This window comes from Peromyscus maniculatus, chromosome 2 (genome assembly GCF_049852395.1).
Source record: "Peromyscus maniculatus bairdii isolate BWxNUB_F1_BW_parent chromosome 2, HU_Pman_BW_mat_3.1, whole genome shotgun sequence".
In the NCBI taxonomy this organism is placed as follows: Eukaryota; Metazoa; Chordata; class Mammalia; order Rodentia; family Cricetidae; genus Peromyscus; species Peromyscus maniculatus.
This window is the reverse complement of record NC_134853.1, coordinates 107,523,907-107,541,839: the sequence shown is the minus strand read 5'-3', so window position 1 is coordinate 107,541,839 and position 17,933 is coordinate 107,523,907. Positions and strand designations below refer to the sequence as shown.

Below are 17,933 nucleotides of genomic sequence, written 5' to 3'. Positions count from 1 at the left end.
CACAGAGAAGCCCTGTCTCGGAAAAACAAAACAAAACAAAAGGTAAAAGGCAGGACGGTGGTGGCGCATGCCTTTAATCCCAGCACTCGGGAGGCGGAGGCACGCGGATGTCTGTCAGTTCGAGGCCAGCCTAGTTTACAGGCTAGTGCCTAGTTCCAGGATAGCAGGGGCTACACAGATAAACCCTGTCTCAAAAGACCAGCCAAAAATCCCAAAGGAGAAGGTGACTTGTTCAGGGCCATACACCCGTGTTACTCACAAGGGGCTACAGTGTAGCTTTTACCGAACTAACAAAAAATCGCATCCCGAGCAACCAGACCCTAAAATAAAACTCGAAGAATCCGGAGCCCACGCCTCGCGGTGTCAGCAAAAGAGCTGTTCCCGGACCCTGGAGCCAGGCTCTGGCTACGCAATGCTCTGTGGGTCTTGTAGTTTTCTCAGAGGGAGACGGGGGCGCATTGCATGGCGGGAGATAGAGTCCTCTCGGAAGTCCTCCGGCGCCGGCGCAGTGTACTCTTCCGCAAGCGCGGGAGTCTCGGTTTGCGGATAGCGCCGTAGTCACGGGCTTGGTTTCCCGGGCGCGTTTGGCCTTTTGTGGTGGTATGGGTCTCCGCGCGGAGGTAGCGGGCGGCCGCAGCGGAGGCGTTGCCGACACCCCGGGCGGCTTGTAGGAGGAGTGCAAGGGTCTTCAGGGGTCGCCGCGGCCTTCGCTTTCCCCCGTCGCGGTCGCGGTGCCTACGGCGAGGATGAGTTCGGCCTGGGACGCTGATTTCGAGAAGCAGCATCTCTGGATGTACCTGCAGGCCCTGGGCTTGGATCCGGGCGTTGGCACCACCGTCGGCGGGAAGTTGGTGTCTCACGCACGCCTTGGAGAGTAAGGAGACCGGGGCGGCGCCGCGGTCCCGGGTGGCCAGTCATTGGCTGCAAAACCCCGCGGCTGCCGGCCTGTGGCGGGGGCTGTTCGTCGCCAGTGGAGGGGGTGCGGGGAGCGCCTCAGGGGTGTCCTGCAGCTGGGGCCATACCGCGGGGACAGCTCAACCCTGCCTTTGTGGTCTGCAGGTGGTGGGAGGCGCCGGGAGGAACTATCATGCAAACGCCTTATAAGTAGTTAACTATGGGTTTAACTTCGAACCAGGGAACCAAAACATGTTACATTGTTAATACAGCTAGCTAAAAAAAAAGTGACATATTAAAATGAAAATCAGCCCGGCGTTGGTGGCGCACGCCTTTAATCCCAGCACTCGGGAGGCAGAGGCAGGCGGATCTCTGTGAGTTCGAGGCCAGCCTGAGCTACAGAGTGAGTTCCAGGACAGGCTCCAAAGCTACACAGAGAAACCCTGTCTGGAAAAACCAAAAAAGAAAAAGAAAATCAGAAGCCGCTAGCTACCCTTTCTTTTGCCACTTCTGTTGTTGTTGTGACACAAAATGAAATACTTTGTTTTTATTTGTGAACTTCAGACCTGGGCTTCTTAGACTTCTGGTTCCAGACACTTTTTCCGCTTTAGAATTTTTTTTTAATGATTCTTTTCTATTTTTTATGTGCATCGGTGTTTTGCTTGTGTGTATGTCTGTGTGAAGGTGTCAGATCCCCTGCAACTGGAGTTACAGGCAGTTGTGAGCTACTGCGTGGGTGCTGGGAATTGAACTAGAATCCTGGAAGTTCATTAGTGGTCGGTGTTTGTGTGTGTGTGTGTGTGTGTGTGTGTGTGTGTGTGTGTGTGAGTGTGTGAATAAAACTCCAGACAGTAACACAGAAACACAGACAGCACTTTTTAAAATCAAGCATTCCATCAGAGGTGGTGGTACATATCTGTAATCCATAATTCCAATGGCTGGGAGGCAGAGTTGCTGCAGGGTCGAGGCCAGCCTACTCTACATAATGAATTCTAGGCCAGCCACTGCTACATAGTGAGACTTTGTCTCAACATTCATGTCTCAGCATTAGTCCAAAGACATACTATTTTTTATACTTAACACCCTAAGGCATGACAGTAGGAATTCCATGATGAAACTGTTGTGCCTCAGTAAAAACAGAGAACTGTATAGTAAAAACATGTACAACATGCAGTGGTGTTGAGTCTACCACGATGTTTGAAGTAGCTGCTGGGCTTGAGTGATGGCATGCACAGCTCAGAGTGCATGCATGTTGTTTGGAATCAAGGCTGTGGTGGTATTGCATGATGCAACATGGGCTAGCAGCACAGAAACACTTCTGGCTTATCACCAGATGCATGTTCAGAAACTTACTGTTACATTTTTCAGGACCCTCACATTCACATATGCTACCCTAATAGGGTATTGTAGCTTTGAGTTTCCAGAAACAGGGCTGGAGGCAGTTTCTGTTTCACCAAGGGCAAGAAGAACTTGGGATACATTAGTTATCTTCTGTTGCCCCCATCTATCTTTTTTGTCTGTCCTGTGTTCCCCCCCCCCTCCCCAGACAGGTTCTCACTATGTAGCCCTGGCTGCCCTGGAGCTCACTATGTAGACCAGGCTGGCCTCAAAACTCACAAAGATCCTACCACCAAGTGCTGTGAGTGAAGACATGAGCTACTACGCCCAGTTTGTTTTGTTTCTTGATACAATGTCTTTCTTACTCCACCCATCTGGCCTTGTGCTTGTGATGATCCTCTTGAACCCGAGTCCTCTGGAAGAGCAGTCTGTGCTCTTAACCGCTGAACCATCTCTCCAGCCTGCTCTCTCTGTCTCTCTCTGTGTCTCTGTTTGTCTGTCTGTCTCTCTGTCTCTCTTTGTGTGTGTGTGTGTGTGTGTGTGTGTTTAATGGAGTATAAAGTATACCTGAAAGAGAGAAAAATTAGTTTGCCTTGACCTCTTGAAGAGAATGAAAAATACCAGTTTGAGTGCCACGTCTAGACAGTTTTTATTGCTGTATAGCTTTATTAATCATCTATCTTTGCTTCTTTCTCATTTTAAACCACCAGGAACATGTTTGACAAACTGAACCGTGATGCCTTTCATATAGTTTCTTATTTTTTATTTCAAACACTGGATGAGTCTCTTGCCAAAGAAGTTTTCAGGTAGGAAAAAATTATTTCATTTTCTTCTTTTAGTTATTCTCAGATTTGAAAATAGACTATTTCTTTATGTAAGCCATTATCTTGTTTTAAATGAATGTGATAAAATTCTGGTGTGAGCCTTAGAAATGTAGTGCTTAACCTTTTTTTTCTTTTTTTTTTTGGTAGCTGAGTGAGGGGTTTGGGTATTTGTGTGCTTATCTTAAAAACTGTATATTTCATAAATACAGATTTTGTTCTTTAAAATTTGTTCCTGCTGTTCTTAATGGTCTTTTTCTGATGTGAGGATTGAGATGGTCTCTCTATGTCACTCTGTCTAGCCTGGAACTCACTGTGTATGCTATGTAGACCAGGCTGGCCATTAACTCAGAGATCCACCTACCTCTAGTGCTGGGATTTAAGGCGTGTGCCACCACATCAGCTTCATGGTCTTAATTAGGCTTAAAAATTAATGGATTGATACACATATTTTTATTCTGGGGGCACTAGAGAGATGGTTGTGATTAAGATCTAGCTGCTCTTCCAGAGGATCTGGGTTTGATTCCCAACACTCACATGTTGGCTCACAGCCATCTGTATCTACAGTTCCAAGGAATCCAGCACCCTTTTCTGGTCTCTGAAGGCACCAGGCATGGAACGTGGTGCATAGATATACATGCAGGCAAAACAACCATACAAATAATAAATATAAAAAAATTCTTAATTTTTTTTTTTTTGAGACCAGAGTCTCAATTACGTGGCTCTGGTTGATCTGGAATCTGTTAGGTTGACCAGGCAGGCCTTCAAAAAATATTTCAAATAAACTAAATAATAATAATAGTACAAATGTAAATAATAGGGGTGTCTTAGTTACTGTTCTATTGTTGTGAAGAGATACTATGGCCAAGATAGGTCTTAAAAGAGAAAACGTTTAATGGGGGGGTGGGGCTTGCTTATAGTTCCCAAGGCTTAGTCCATTATCGTGGTGAGGAACGTAGTGGCAGGCCTGGCAGGTGTGGTGCTGGAGTAGTTGAGAGCTACATCCTAGTCCCTAGGGGGAGACAGACAGACAGACAGAGACAGAGATACAGAGAGAGAGAGAGAGACAGAGACAGAACTGGGCCTCGCATGGGCTTGTGAAACCTCAAAGGCCACCCCCAGTGACAGCCTTCCTCCAAGGCCACATCCCCAACTTTTTATTTATTTATTTTTTTGAGACAGGGTTTCTCTGTGTAGCCCTGGCTGTCCTGGAACTCACTTTGTAAAACAGGTTGGCCTAACTAACTCACCGAGATCTGCCTGCCTCTACCCCTCAAGTGCTGGAATTAAAGGCGTGTGCCACCACACCTGGCTAAACCCTTCTAATCCTATCACATATGAGCCTATGGGGGCCATTCTTATTCCAACCACCACTAGGGGCTTCAAATAAAAGCATTTTTTTTCCCTCCGATTAAAAACTTCATGGTTCATTCTGTATTTTAGAACATGTAAAGACAGACATAAGCATCATTCCTAAACCCCACTAGTGAGAGCATCACTGTTCGCGTTCTAGCCTTCAGTCCTGTCTGCTTTGTTACTTTTTTTCTTGTCTTTTTTACTAGGGATAGAATTTGTAGCCCTGTGCTAGGCATGTACTGTACTGCAGGGATTAAAGGCACGCACTACCACAGTGGGCTAAAATGTGGTATTTTAATACTTTAAATAAGTATTTATGCCCCAATAAATAATTGGACAAAAAAAAAAAGATTATTGAGGGAGTAATAGGTATATTGTAAAGTTATCATTTTTTTCTTTTTAATAGGTAGGGTCTCACTATTACCTCTGGCTGGCTTGGTACTCTATATAGATTTTAACTCAGAGGTCCACATGCCTCTGCCTACCTGGTACTAGGATTAAAGGCTTGCACCAAGATTGGTTTATTTTTTGGTAAATCTCTATAATAATATATAGTTATTTATAATAAACTGAATTCAGCTTACAAATATTGACCTAAGAAAAAGAACTATTTTCTCATATAGTATTTTTAGTTGATTCTTAGAATACTAGTTTAATTCATTTTGCCTTAATGTTTCTACTGTGGGGAATAAATTTCATGTCTTTTAAATTTTGCTAAGCTTGATTTTTGAGAGGGTTCATTAGTCTATTGCTTTTATGTTTTTAAGAGATTGCTGGCCTCCATTTGACCAAAAACATGACACGGAATTCCGGAAACATTGCTGTGAATGGTTAAAAGAGATTTCTGTGAGTATCCTCTTTGTAGGGTAGAAGATGCACACTTGAAGATTCAGGCATGCCTGTAATCCCAGTCCTTGAGAGGCAGAGGCAGGGGGACCCATGGTGGCCTTGGCGGTGGGTTCCAGGCCAGCCAGAATGAGACTGTCTTACAAAAATAAACAGCAACAACAACAGTCCCGTAAGGCCAAGGATAAAGCTCAGTAGTAGGTCATTTGCCTAGCATGTGTAAGCCCTATGTTCCATCAACAGCACTGCAATAAAACCATCGAAACCAGACCAAGAACAACAACACAGACTACTAAACTACATCATCCTTTTTGTAAAATGAAGCCTCTTTGTGTGTCTGTGTCTGTCTGTCTGTCTGTCTGTCTCTGTGTCCGTGTTTGTGTCTGTGTAGGCCAGAGGCTGATTTTGGATGTCTAACTTGATTGTTGTATGCTTTTATTATTTATTTCTCTGTGTAGCCCTGGCTGACGTGGAACTTACTCTGTAGACTAGGCTGGCCTCTGCCTTCCGGGTGCCAGGAGTAAAGGTGTGCGCCACCATGCCTGGCCAAAGTTGCTTCTCTTGCTGACCTTGGAGCTTGCCTATTATTGCTGGTCTAGCTAGCCAGCTTGCCACCATAAATCTTGTTTCTGCCTTCCAGAGTTCTGAGATACAGGAACTGCTATGTCTGCCTGGCTTCTCTTTGGATTCTGGGAATTTTAACTCTGGTCTCTTATCTACTGAGCTATCTCCCTAGCCCCCATGGAGTCAGAAGGTTTCTCTGGTACCACCCCTCACAGTCCAGACAAATCTCTCACCTGTCAGCTGCTGAGACCCAAGTAAACACACAGAGGCTTATATTAATTACCAATTGCATGGCATATGGCAGGCTTCTTGCTAGCTAGCTCTTATAACTTAAATTAACCCATTTCTATTAATCCATGTTTTGCCACGTGTTCCATGGCTTACCTACCGATCTGCTGGCTTGTTGTTCCTTGGGTGGCAGGCTGGCGACTCTCTGCCTTTCCTTTCTCTTCCTGTCTGTCTGCTTGGATTTCTGCCTGCCTCTAAGCTGCCTTGCCACAGGCCAGTACAGCTTTATTTATCAACCAGCCAGAGCAACACATATTCACAGCATACAGAAAGACATCCCACAGCACCCCCAAAGTGAAATCTTTTTTTTTTTTTCTTTAAAGAGACAGGTTTCCTGTGTAGCTCTGGCTGGCCTGGAACTGATAGGTAGATCAGGCTGATCTTAAGCTCATAAAATAAAGTCCTTTATTTCTATCCCTAACACTGGAATTATTAGGAATTATTAGTGTAACACTGTACATGGCTTTCTTAGGTTTTTAAAAGTGGTAGGAGAGTGGGCTGGGGGTAGTAGCTGGTTGGAGCTTTATGTTTTCTGACTGTTCTGTATTCCACTATGGAAATTGATCTTTGTAAGCCACTGTGCTGTGAAGGGGGAATGCTGATGGTTTACTGTCCTACAGTGAGGACACACCCTTTAAAAAAGCAGAGTGAGGGGGCTGGAGGGATGGCTCAGTGGCTGAGAGCTCTGGCTGCTCTTCCAGAGGACCGGATTTGATTCTCAGCACCTACATGGCAGCTCACAAGCACCTGTCCCAGTAAACTCCAGTCCTAGGGCATTTGATGCCCTCTTCTGGCCTTAGCTCCCAGTGCATGTACCTGGTACATAGACATACATGCAGGCAAAACTCCCATACAAATAAAAAAATAAAATAAAAAAAATAGTGATTAAAAATGTAGTAGTTATTGTTGGTTGAATCATTTCATGTCTTCTCTTAGGCTGAATGTGGGAGTAGTTTTCCTCAAGTTGTTGGCTCACTGTTTCTCTCTCCTGGTGGTCCTAAGTTTATTCATCTGATGTACCATTTTGCAAGATATGTTGCGATCAAATATATAAAAACAAAATCTAATGGTAAGTTTACTTATACTTTATTTTGTTTTTATTCTTGAATTGTTATTGTTCATAATTTTAAAATCAAGATCAAATTGAGTTAAACCATTCATTTACTTGAAAAAGAAAATGGTTAATATTTTACTCATCTATGGTTGGAAACCTCATAATGAGCCTGTTAATATTTGTGTTACTTTATTATGTTCTGGTGCAGGGGTTGGGGTACATTTTCCATAGGAGGGTTAGATAAGTATTTTAGGCTTTATGGACCGCATGATTTTGTTTTGTTTTTACAACCCTTTAGAAATACAGAAACTGCCAGCATGGTGGCACATGCATATAATCTTAGCACTAGGAAGTTGAACCTGTGCTATATAGCAAGTTCCAGGCAGACATTATTACCTAATGAGAACATGCCTTAAAAAAAAATTGTAGAAATCCATTCTTACCTTGCTTGGCTTAGAAATAGCTACTGAGACAAATCAGCTATCTAATCCAGTGTGGTGACTATTGTTGGAAGTTTAGTTCCGATACTGGCATTGGTTGATAATTTTTATTTCAAATTTTTTTTTTTTTTTTTTTTTTTTTTGGTTTTTCGAGACAGGGTTTCTCTGCGTAGCTTTGCACCTTTCCTGGAGCTCACTTGGTAGCCCAGGCTGGCCTCGAACTCACAGCGATCCGCCTGGCTCTGCCTCCCGAGTGCTGGGATTAAAGGCGTGCGCCACCACCGCCCGGCCTATTTCAAAATTTTTTAATTCATTAGTTTATAAAAATCAAATAAATAAATTCTTAGAGCTAATAAAAATGAATAGTATTTGTAGTTTTTTTAAACTATGGTACTGTTTTATTTTTGCTCATAAAATATGGACAGGTATGAGGCAGAAGTGTTGAAGTACTGAATCCTGCCTGTCTTCTGGTTTCCTGACATAACTCATTGTGAATAGTCATTTAGTATATGCTATTAAAAATCAGAATATGAAAACTTACCCTGTTCTTTATCTTTGTTTGGTTTTCTCTCTCTTTCTCCCTCTGTTTTTTTTTTTGAGACAGGACTTCTCTACTTTGGCTGTCTTGGAACTTACTACATAGATCAGGCTAGCCTCAAACTCAGAGATCCTTGCCTCTGCCTCTGAAGTGCTGGGATTAAAAGTGTGTGTGACCAGGCCTGGTAGTTTTGATGTTTTCATTGTATAAGCAACTGTGTAATTGGTAACTAAGCTGATGTCCCTTTCTTCTTCCTTTTCTAGCCTCAGTCTCCCTAGGACAGACATGAGCCGCTTTGACCAGCAATTTCTTTTGTTTAAAAAAAAAATCAATCCAGGCTGGAGAGATGGCTCAGCTGTTAAAGGCTAGGTTCACAACCCAAAATATAAAGACAACCATATACACTTGGACACACACACACACACACACACACACACACACACACACACACACACACACCTAAATAATGAATAGATCTAGGAATGGTGATTCATGCCTATAATCTAAGTTCTGGGAGGCTGAGGCAGAGGAATCTCAAGTTGAGGGCCAACTTAGGCTGCATAATGAGTTTAGGCCTCCTTCCTGGGTTACATAGGAGACCAAGTCTGGTTTGGTAATACATGCTTATAGTTCTAACACTTGGGAGGCTGAGTCAGGAAGATTACTAGTTTGAGGCTAGCCTGGGGCTACAATGTAAATTCCAGGCTAGCTTGGGCTCATAGCGAGACTGTCTAAAAAACATTACCCAAACCAAAAAAAAAAAAAAAAATGAACGAAACTCATAAATGTGTCTATAGCCTTGGTTTTGGATCTTTTTTCTGCTTGGCAATCATTGGGTGTCAGTTGATAGACTTTTCTTCTTTCTTTTTAGAACTGCTTTTTATTAAAGTGAACAAATCACCCTAATTTGTTTACCCAGCCTACAGATGAGAAACATTTGGTTAAACTTTATAAGAGAAATGCTACAACCCAAACTAAGTTTGTGTATGCATTTAACTGCTTTCTTTTGTCTATTTCTTTTTTTCTTTTTCTTTCTTTCTTTCTTTCTTTCTTTCTTTCTTTCTTTCTTTCTTTCTTTCTTTCTTTCTTTCTTTCTTTTTTTTTTTTTTTTTTGATTTTTGAGACAGGGTTTCTTTTTTTTAACAGTCCTGACTCCTAGAACTCGAGTTGTACACCAGGCTGGCCCCAAACTCACTGAGATCTGCCTACCTTTGCCTCCCAAGTCAAGTGCTGGGATTAAAGGTGTACGCCACCACCTTCCGGTTTACCTGCTCTTTCTAGGCATGTTTTCAAATATCTGTGATCATGCTTTATAAATACTTACATATTTTCAATTTAATACAACATTAACATTGTGTCAATTTTTCTGTAAATAGATGATTTATCCCAATTACATGTAATCCAAGCTATTTTATATAAAATAAGTATGTTGGGATTTTTCATTGCTTTGGAGTAACCCTGGTTGGCCCTATTCTCACTCTGTGGCCAAGGCTGACCTTGATATTCTGATCTTCCTGTCTATACCTCCAAACTCCTGGGATCATAGGTGTGCACCACCATGCCTAGCTAAGTATTTGGATTTAATAAGAATTTATTTTGTATTTGGCTTTTGAACATAACTTCTTATTTAAAGTAATTTTAGTGAGAGTTTCAATGTCTGGGTGACTTCTGAATTCAGTGAACTAGTTTCCTTCAAGTACTAAGACATTGTGGAGGTTTCTGTGCAGCATGCTGGGATGTGGATACTTTTTTTTTTATTTGTTTGTTTGTTGTTTTTTTCCAGACAGGGTTTCTCTGTGTAACAATCCTGGCTGCCCTGGAACTCAGGTTGTAGACCAGGCTGGCCTCAACTCAAAGAGATCCACCTGCCTCTGCCTCTTTAGTGCTGGCATTAAAGGTGTGTGTCACCACCACCCAGCTAGGGTAAGTTGTGTCGTCCCCCCACCCCCAGATAGGGTTACTCTGGTTAGGTTTGGAGCCTGTCCTGGATCTCGCTCTGTAGACCAGGCTGGCCTTGAACTCACAGAGATCTGGCTCTGCCTCCTGAGTGCTGGGATTAAAGTGTGTGCCACCAATGCCTGTCCTAGGGTAAGTTGTTTTAAGTGCAATGTGCAGACCCTGCCTGGGAGAATATCCTTATCTTTATCGTTGATCTGTCTTTTCAGTAGGATTTACAGATAAATACCTGACCTCTGATATGTTTGTATTAGTTCTTCATTGGTCTTCAGTATCAGAGTGAAGAGTTGGTTAAAAAATGGCACAGGTTTTATTTTATTTTATTTTATTTTTCCTATTTGTCTTACTGGAAAGATGAGCTCATGGTGATGCTGTTTGATCTTGTCTTCCATATAGATTCTCAACGTTTTGCAGAAACATTTAATGTAAAGTCACAAGATATGCATAAGTGCATTGCTAGAAGCCATGTAGCACGTAACAGATTTTTACAAATTTTGCAAAGAGAACATTATGTTACCCAGAAATACCAGGAAAATGCACAGTAAGTAATATTTTAAAGTTAGAAAATAGTTTTCTTGGGATTGGGGATTTAGCTCAGTGGTAGAGCACTTGCCTAGCAAGCACAAGGCCCTGGGTTCGATCCTCAGCTCCAAAAAAAAATAGTTTTCTTTTTTTTTTTTTTAAATTTTATTTATTTTATTTTACAATACTATTCAGTTCTACATATCAGCCACAGGTTCCCCTATTCTCCCCCCCTCCCACTCCCTCCCTTTATCCCCAGCCCACCCCCCATTCCCACCTCCTCCAGGGCAAATCTTCCCCCGAGGACTGCAATCAACCTGGTAGAATCAGTCCAGGCAGGTCCAGTCCCTTCCTCCCAGCCTGAGCCAAGCATCCCTGCATAAGCTCCAGGTTTCAAACAGCCAACTCATGCAATGAGCACAGGACTTGGTCACACTGCCTAGTTGCCTCCCAAACTGATTAAGTCAATCAACTGTCACACCTATTCAGAAGGCCTGATCCAGCTGGGGGCCCCTCAGCCTTTGGTTCATAGTTCATGTGTTTCCATTCATTTGGCTATTTTTTTTTTTTCAATAATTGAGTAAAACCAGAATTTATTATAAGCCACAGTCGTCCTAGGGACCTCCATGCTATATATATAGCCTTCATGGTTCTATGGGTTGTGGTCTGATTGTTCTTTATTTTATATCTAGAATCCACTTATGAGTGAGTACATACCATGACTGTCTTTCTGGGTTTGGGTTACCTCACTCAGTATGATTTTTTTCTAGTTCCATCCATTTGCCTGCAAATTTCATGCTTTCATTGTTTTTCTCTGCTGAGTAGTACTCCATTGTGTATATGTACCACATTTTTTTCATCCATTCTTCCGTTGACGGGCATCTAGGTTGTTTCCAGGTTCTGGCTATTACAAATAGTGCTGCTATGAACATAGCTGAGCATGTATCTTTATGGTATGAATCGGCATTCCTTGGGTATATGCCCAAGAGTAGGATGGCTGGGTCTTGAGGTAGTTCGATTCCTAATTTTCTGAGAAACCCCCATACTGATTTCCACAGTGGTTGTACAAGTTTATATTCCTACCAACAGTGGAGGAGTGTTCCCTTTGCTCCACATCCTCTCCAACATTGACTGTCATTGGTGTTTTTGATCGTAGCCATTTTGACAGGTGTAAGGTAGTATCTCAGAGTCGTTTTGATTTGCATTTCTCTGATGATTAAGGATGTTGAGCATTTCTTTAAATGTCTTTCTGCCATTTGTATTTCTTGTTTTGTGAATTCTCTGTTTAGCTCTTTAGCCCATTTTTTAATTGGACTGTTCAGTATTTTGATGTCTAGTTTCTTGAGTTCTTTATATACTGTGGAGATCAATCCTCTGTCAGATGTGGGGTTGGTGAAGATCTTTTCCCATTCTTTTGGCTGTCTTTTTGTCTTATTGACTGTGTCTTTTGCCCTGCAAAAGCTTCTCAGTTTTGAGAGGTCCCATTTATTAATTGTTGTGCTCAGGGTTTGTGCTGTTGGTGTTTTATTTAGGAAATGGTCTCCGGTGCCAATGCGTTCAAGAGTGCTTCCTACTTTCTTTTCTATAAAGTTTAGTGTAACTGGATTTATGTTCAGGTCTTTGATCCACTTGGACTTGAGTTTTGTGCATGGTGACAGATATGAATCTATTTGTAATCTTTTACATATTGAGATCCAGTTATGCTAGTTTTCTTTTTAAATAAATCTTTACTTTTACATGTAAAAATAAACATGTCTGTGTGTACACTCCATATTGTGCAAGTGGAAGTCAGAGGACAGCTTTTGAAAGTTGAGTCTCACCTCTGCTGTATGTTCTGGGGATGGAACTCAGGATGTCAGGCTTGGAGGCAAGTGCTTTTTTTCCCCATTGAATCATCTTGCTGGTCCCTTTAATTTTTACTATTAAAACATTACAAAAAGAGAAAATAAACAAGTGGGCCATACCAGTTCATTATAACGGAAATGCTCTTTTCTGTTTTTTCTTGCAGTCTGTGTGTTAAGCAAGTACGAAATTTGAGATCGGAATGCATGGTTCTACAAAACCAAATTAAAAGGCAAGTGACTGTTAGAGCTGGAATTTACTTCACACAAGGTTTAGATCTTGAATTTTACAAGTGATGAAACTACTGAAAATAGAAACAGAATAATCTGTCATTAGCTAGTTGATGCTAGGACTAGAGCATGTTTTTTCTCACTTTTAATAAAGTTCTTAGAAATTATTATTGCTTTGAGGTTGAGTTCTTTTTGTTTTTTTTTTGTTTTTTTTTTTGAGATAGAATCTCACAATGTTTGTAGCCCTGTCTGGTCTGGGACTTTATATAGATCAGGCTAGCCTTGAACTCAAAGATCTGTCTGCCTCTGCCTACTGAGCATTAGGATCAAAGGTATGCACAGCACCCAGTTGAGAGCTTCATTATCATCATCATTATCATCATTATTTTTAATTGAAATGCCTGTTTGTAGATGTGCAGACCAGTTGGTTTCTTGAATGTAAAATTACCATGTGGATTTTTTTTTTTTGGTTTTTCGAGACAGGTGGATTTTTTATGACTAATTCAGTTGTTTAATTTTTTTTTTTTTATTAGACTGGACCCCAGTGATGACCAGAGTAACATACAAGAGAAAATTCAAAAGGTGAGATATATTTTTTTAAATAGCAGAAGGTCTGTTCATTGTGAAAATCTATAGGGTATTAATGGTAGCATTTTTCTAGATCAGTATATTTCAGAAACATGACAATATAATTCCAAGTGAGAAGCAGCGACAAAAGAACACATACATAAAAAACAACTTGGGGTTGGGGATTTAGCTCAGTGGTAGAGCACTTGCCTAGCAAGCACAAGGCCCTGGGTTCGGTCCTCAGCTCTGGAAAAAAAAAACAACTTTAGTTTTGTTTAAAAATGTAATTTATGTATATTCATACCCACACATGGGAGATAACAAAATGTTAATAGTAGGGCATTGGTAGAAAGGTTATGTTTTCAGCCGGGCGGTGGTGGCACACGCCTTTGATCCCAGCACTCGGAAGGCAGAGGCAGGCGGATCTCTGTGAGTTCGAGGCCAGCCTGGTCTCCAAAGCGAGTTCCAGGAAAGGCGCAAAGCTACACAGAGAAACCCTGTCTCGAAAAAAAAAACCAAAAAAAAAAAAAAAAAAAGAAAGGTTATGTTTTCTAAATTTTCTATAATGAATCTTTAGCATATGAGGGCAAACTGTTACTTTAAAAAACATAAGGAAGAGCAGGGGAGATGGCTCAGAGGTTAAGAGCACTGCTCTCCTGGAGGACCCAGGTTCAGCTTCTAGCACCCATAGAGCCCCTCATAATCACCTTTAACTCCAGGCCCAGGAGACTGGATGTCCTTTTCTAGCAGTGGGTGAATCTGGTACACAGACATACGTGCAGGCAAGACACTCAGACACATCCTTCTCCTCCTCCTCAAATGTTAAAAAATAGGAAAATTATTATTTAAAAAAAGACCTCATTGCATTCAAAGGAAGCTAAGTTCATATGTTTACACTTACTTAACTTCACTGTGAAAAGGCTGTGACTGTTTCTCACTTGCCTTTGTGTTTTCTGACTGACTCCTGCTTATTTACTTCACCTTGCATTTCTTTTTTTTTTGAGATAGGGTCTGGATACATAGCTGTCCTGGAAGTCAGTCTGTAGATCTGACCGGCCTAGATCTCATAGAGATCCGTCTGCCTCTCCCTCCTGAGCGCCTTAAAAGGCACGTGCAACCACACCCCGGCATTTGTTTTCTTCATTTTTGAGCTTGCCATGTGGAATACAATTCTTGAATGGTAGTATAAAGATTTCTTAAATTTGTTGAAAATTATATAAGCTATATTTTCCCTAAGACATTCTTCAGGTCAGCTGTGGTGGCACAAGTCTTTAATCATAGCTCTAGAGGCAGACTGCTCTCCGAGTTGGAGGCTAGTGTGGTCTAAGCCAGTTCTTGGCCAGCCAAGATTATGTAGTGAGACCCTGTCTCAAGTCCCTTCTTCCCAAGATGGGAAAAAAAAATCAAGAAAAAATTTTTTTTCAAGCCCCTTTGGAGATAATATCAATATTTTAAACAGTTAGATTGCAGTCACTTAATTTTCTTTTCGATATATTTCTTTGGTTAGTAGGGGTGAACACATTTATGCCAACATTTTCTTAGAGTACATATATGTTATGTGTGGATTTTACATTTTGTTTTGTTTTCAAAGGTTCGGTCTTTGTGGACTTCTGTGAATGAGATACCTGTGTTTTTGGAAAAGGAGAAAGAAGTTGTTAGTTCAGTCTTAAGTCATGTTAACCAATGTGCTTTGGATGGAACTAACGTTTCTGTTAATATTCCAAGGCTCTTACTTGACAGAATCGAGGAGCAGTTATGTCAGGTAAGCTTTGCTGTTAAGGGGATGTGTTAAAAGAGGGTCACTGCTTCTTACACTTCCCGTCAACTCCGTGATTTCTCCTGCTGCCAGCGTTTGTGTTCTTTATTGTCTGTAGTGAGCTGTCATAGGGTCCTGTCAAAGGTGTGTGCGTTGGCATCCACTTACTTTTGTTCTCTCTCCTCCTCTGCACAGTTTTGTGTAGTATAGAGAGCTTAAGATGGCGTAGTTTGAAGATAGTACTGTTTTGTTCTTTACACTTTATTTGTGTGTGTGTGTGTGTGTGTGTGTGTGTGTGTGTGTGTTGTGTGTATATATACACATGTATGAATGCACACACGCCGTGGTGTGTATTTGGAGGTCAGAGGACACTTTATGGAAGTCTGTTCTCTTCTCCATGTTTGTCCTGGGGTGGAACTCAGGCTTTGTGGCAAATGTCTGTATCCACTGAGCCATTTAACCCCCTCTGAATTAGTTTATAAATTTCCCCCTTGCTCAGCCTCCTCAGCTGGGATTGTGGGCCCCATCAAGCCCAGCTCTCCTGTGTCTCTTTGTTGTTGTTGTTGTTTTAAGACAGGATCTGCTATGTAGCGCTGGCAGGCCTGGAACTGGATTTGTAGACCAGGTCTGCCCCTGTCTTCCAAGTGCTAGGATTAAAGGTGTGCACCGTCATGCTTGGCTTCCAGATGGCATTTTATAAATTCTGTATGCTCTGGCTTTTTCTTTTTTCTCTTAAACTCATCTCTGTTTTTAACCAGAATGTGACTTAAGAACTCTGTTTTCATTCACAAGCTTTGCTGAGTTTCTTTACAAGCCTTAGAAGGATTTTGTTCTTCAGTACTTTGGAAAACAAACCATGGGAGAGATTACACCCAAATTGCTTCCCTTCCCTTCCCTGTTTTCCTGTGGGTTTTCACACTGCTCATCCCCTCCCCCATCTAAATTCTAAGAGTGAGGACAGGTTCCTTATTGTTTTTGTGGGTTATTTTTTTTGTTGTTGTTTTGAGATAGAGTCTCTATGTAGTCCTGCCTATCCTGGAACTTGCTATGTAGACCATACTAGCCTCGGACTCATAGAGATCTGTCTGCCTCCTGAGTGTTGGAATTAAAGATAAACACCACCATGCCTGGCCCTCCCCATATATGTGTATATTTTATGCCCAGTTTTCTTTCCGTCACTGTCATTTACCTACATTTTCTTAACAGTGCCATGGCTTCAACAGCTTCCTTCCTATCAATAATTTTATTTTTGTTTTTTCCAAACAGAGTCTCATTGTGTGTTTCTGACTGGCCTGGAACTAGCATTGTAGACCAGGTTGGCCCTGAGTATATTAACTCATAGAGATCCATTTACCTCTGCTTCCTGAATGCTAGGATTAAAGACATGCATCACAAGATCTGGTCCCTATATATTACTAAATGGGTATTTATAGTCTTTTTTCTTTAGCCAAAGCACCACCTACCATCTGTGTATCTCTGCTTCGTATGGGACATTTTAATTGTGTGGCTTACTTATTCTTTCCTTAGTAAGCACAGTTTATTTAGTACCTCCCACCTCTGCAGTATTGATTGCAGTATATAGACGTTACATAGATAAAATATTTTGTGAGGAGATTTCACTTTAGGATGCATGTATGTGCATCAAATTCATAGTATGTAACACTCAAGATATGTAAATTCAGATTCCTATAGAATGTAGTCAGGTATCAGAAAAGACATTAATTAAGCTGAAGAATACAGATAAGGAAGTAGTGATGTCTTTAGAGAAAAATCACTATTAACTTTTTTGTTGTTTTAGTTTTTTTGAGATAGGGTCTTACTGTGTAGCTCTGGTTAGCTTAGAAGTCATACCAGGCTGGCCTTAAACTCCCAGAGGTCCACCTGCTTCTGCTTCCTGAGTACTGGGATTAAAGACTTGTAACACCATGCCTGGCTTCCACCTTGATTTTGGAGACAGGGTCTCACACTGGGACCAGAGCTCACTGATTAGGGTAGGGTGGCTGGCCAGTGAGTTCTAGGGATGCTCCTGTCTTCATTTTACCAGTGCTGGGATCACAAGTAGTTGCCACCATGCCCATCTTTTCTCTGGGAAAGGGGGCCTCATGCTCAGATGGCAAACACTATGAGGACTGAGTTCTCTCTCTAGCCCCCTGATTTGTTTCTTTTCTTCCTCTTGTGTGTGTGCGTGGGTGTTCTTAGGTACTGGAGCACGTGGAGGCCGGAGACAGTTCAGGTGTCTTGTCTTGTTTTCTAGGTGCTAATCCACCTTTTTCTTTTGAGACAGGTTCTCTTAGTGACCTGCAACTCACCAAGTGAGCTAGGCTGGATGGCATTTGCAACTTTTGTTAAAAAATAAATTTGTCACTTGGAAGGCAGAGATAGGCAGATCTCTTTAGTGCAGGGCCAGCCTGGTTGACATAGTAAGTCCTAGCCCAGCTAGGCTACATAGTAAGAACCCGTCTCAAAGAACTGTGATCTTTTTTGCAAATCTGCTTTTTCTCTTTAGGCTTTTAAAAAAAGATTGATTTGTTTTACTTTTTATGGGAATGAGTGTTTGCCTCTGGTGTGTGTGTGTGTGTGTGTGTGTGTGTGTGTATACACTGCATGTACACTTGGTGCCCAAAAATGGCAGAAGAGGGATGCATCTGGTTTCCCGGGACAAACATGAAGGAGAGATAGTTGTAAGGTGCCATGTGGGTGCTGGGAGCTGAACTCAGTCCTGCTAGAGCACCAAGTGCTCTTAATTGCTGAGCTGTCTCTCCAGCCCCTCTGTTTATTTTTCTTTCCATCTATTTGCATTTATTTTCTTTTAGCTTTTTGCATAATAGAAAAAGGATGTGTGAATTCTTTGATAGTCTTCATTGGATTGAAATTATATAGTTTTATGTTGTGGTAATTGATTTATTTCTTAAACTAATGTT

The 17,933-nt window shown here is 41.6% G+C and overlaps 1 protein-coding gene and 1 non-coding gene across 3 annotated transcripts in view; both read left to right on the top strand.

The window, feature by feature from the left end:
• The first annotated feature begins 496 nt into the window (after positions 1 to 496).
• Haus6 (HAUS augmin like complex subunit 6) overlaps positions 497 to 17,933 on the top strand; it is a 41,389-nt gene continuing 23,952 nt past the window's right edge. The window contains exons 1-8 of one of the 2 annotated variants that reach the window (XM_006975979.4): positions 497 to 874; positions 2,943 to 3,038; positions 5,177 to 5,255; positions 7,044 to 7,176; positions 10,492 to 10,636; positions 12,626 to 12,691; positions 13,223 to 13,271; positions 14,848 to 15,018. In XM_006975979.4, coding sequence (XP_006976041.1) covers positions 747 to 874; positions 2,943 to 3,038; positions 5,177 to 5,255; positions 7,044 to 7,176; positions 10,492 to 10,636; positions 12,626 to 12,691; positions 13,223 to 13,271; positions 14,848 to 15,018 — 867 coding nt within the window. In that variant the 5' untranslated portion in view covers positions 497 to 746. The remainder of the gene's footprint in view (positions 875 to 2,942; positions 3,039 to 5,176; positions 5,256 to 7,043; positions 7,177 to 10,491; positions 10,637 to 12,625; positions 12,692 to 13,222; positions 13,272 to 14,847; positions 15,019 to 17,933) is intronic. The other variant, XM_076564478.1, reaches the window with a different exon arrangement.
• Trnaa-agc (transfer RNA alanine (anticodon AGC)) lies at positions 10,677 to 10,749 on the top strand. The gene has a single exon. It is a non-coding gene; the product is annotated as a tRNA-Ala (tRNA).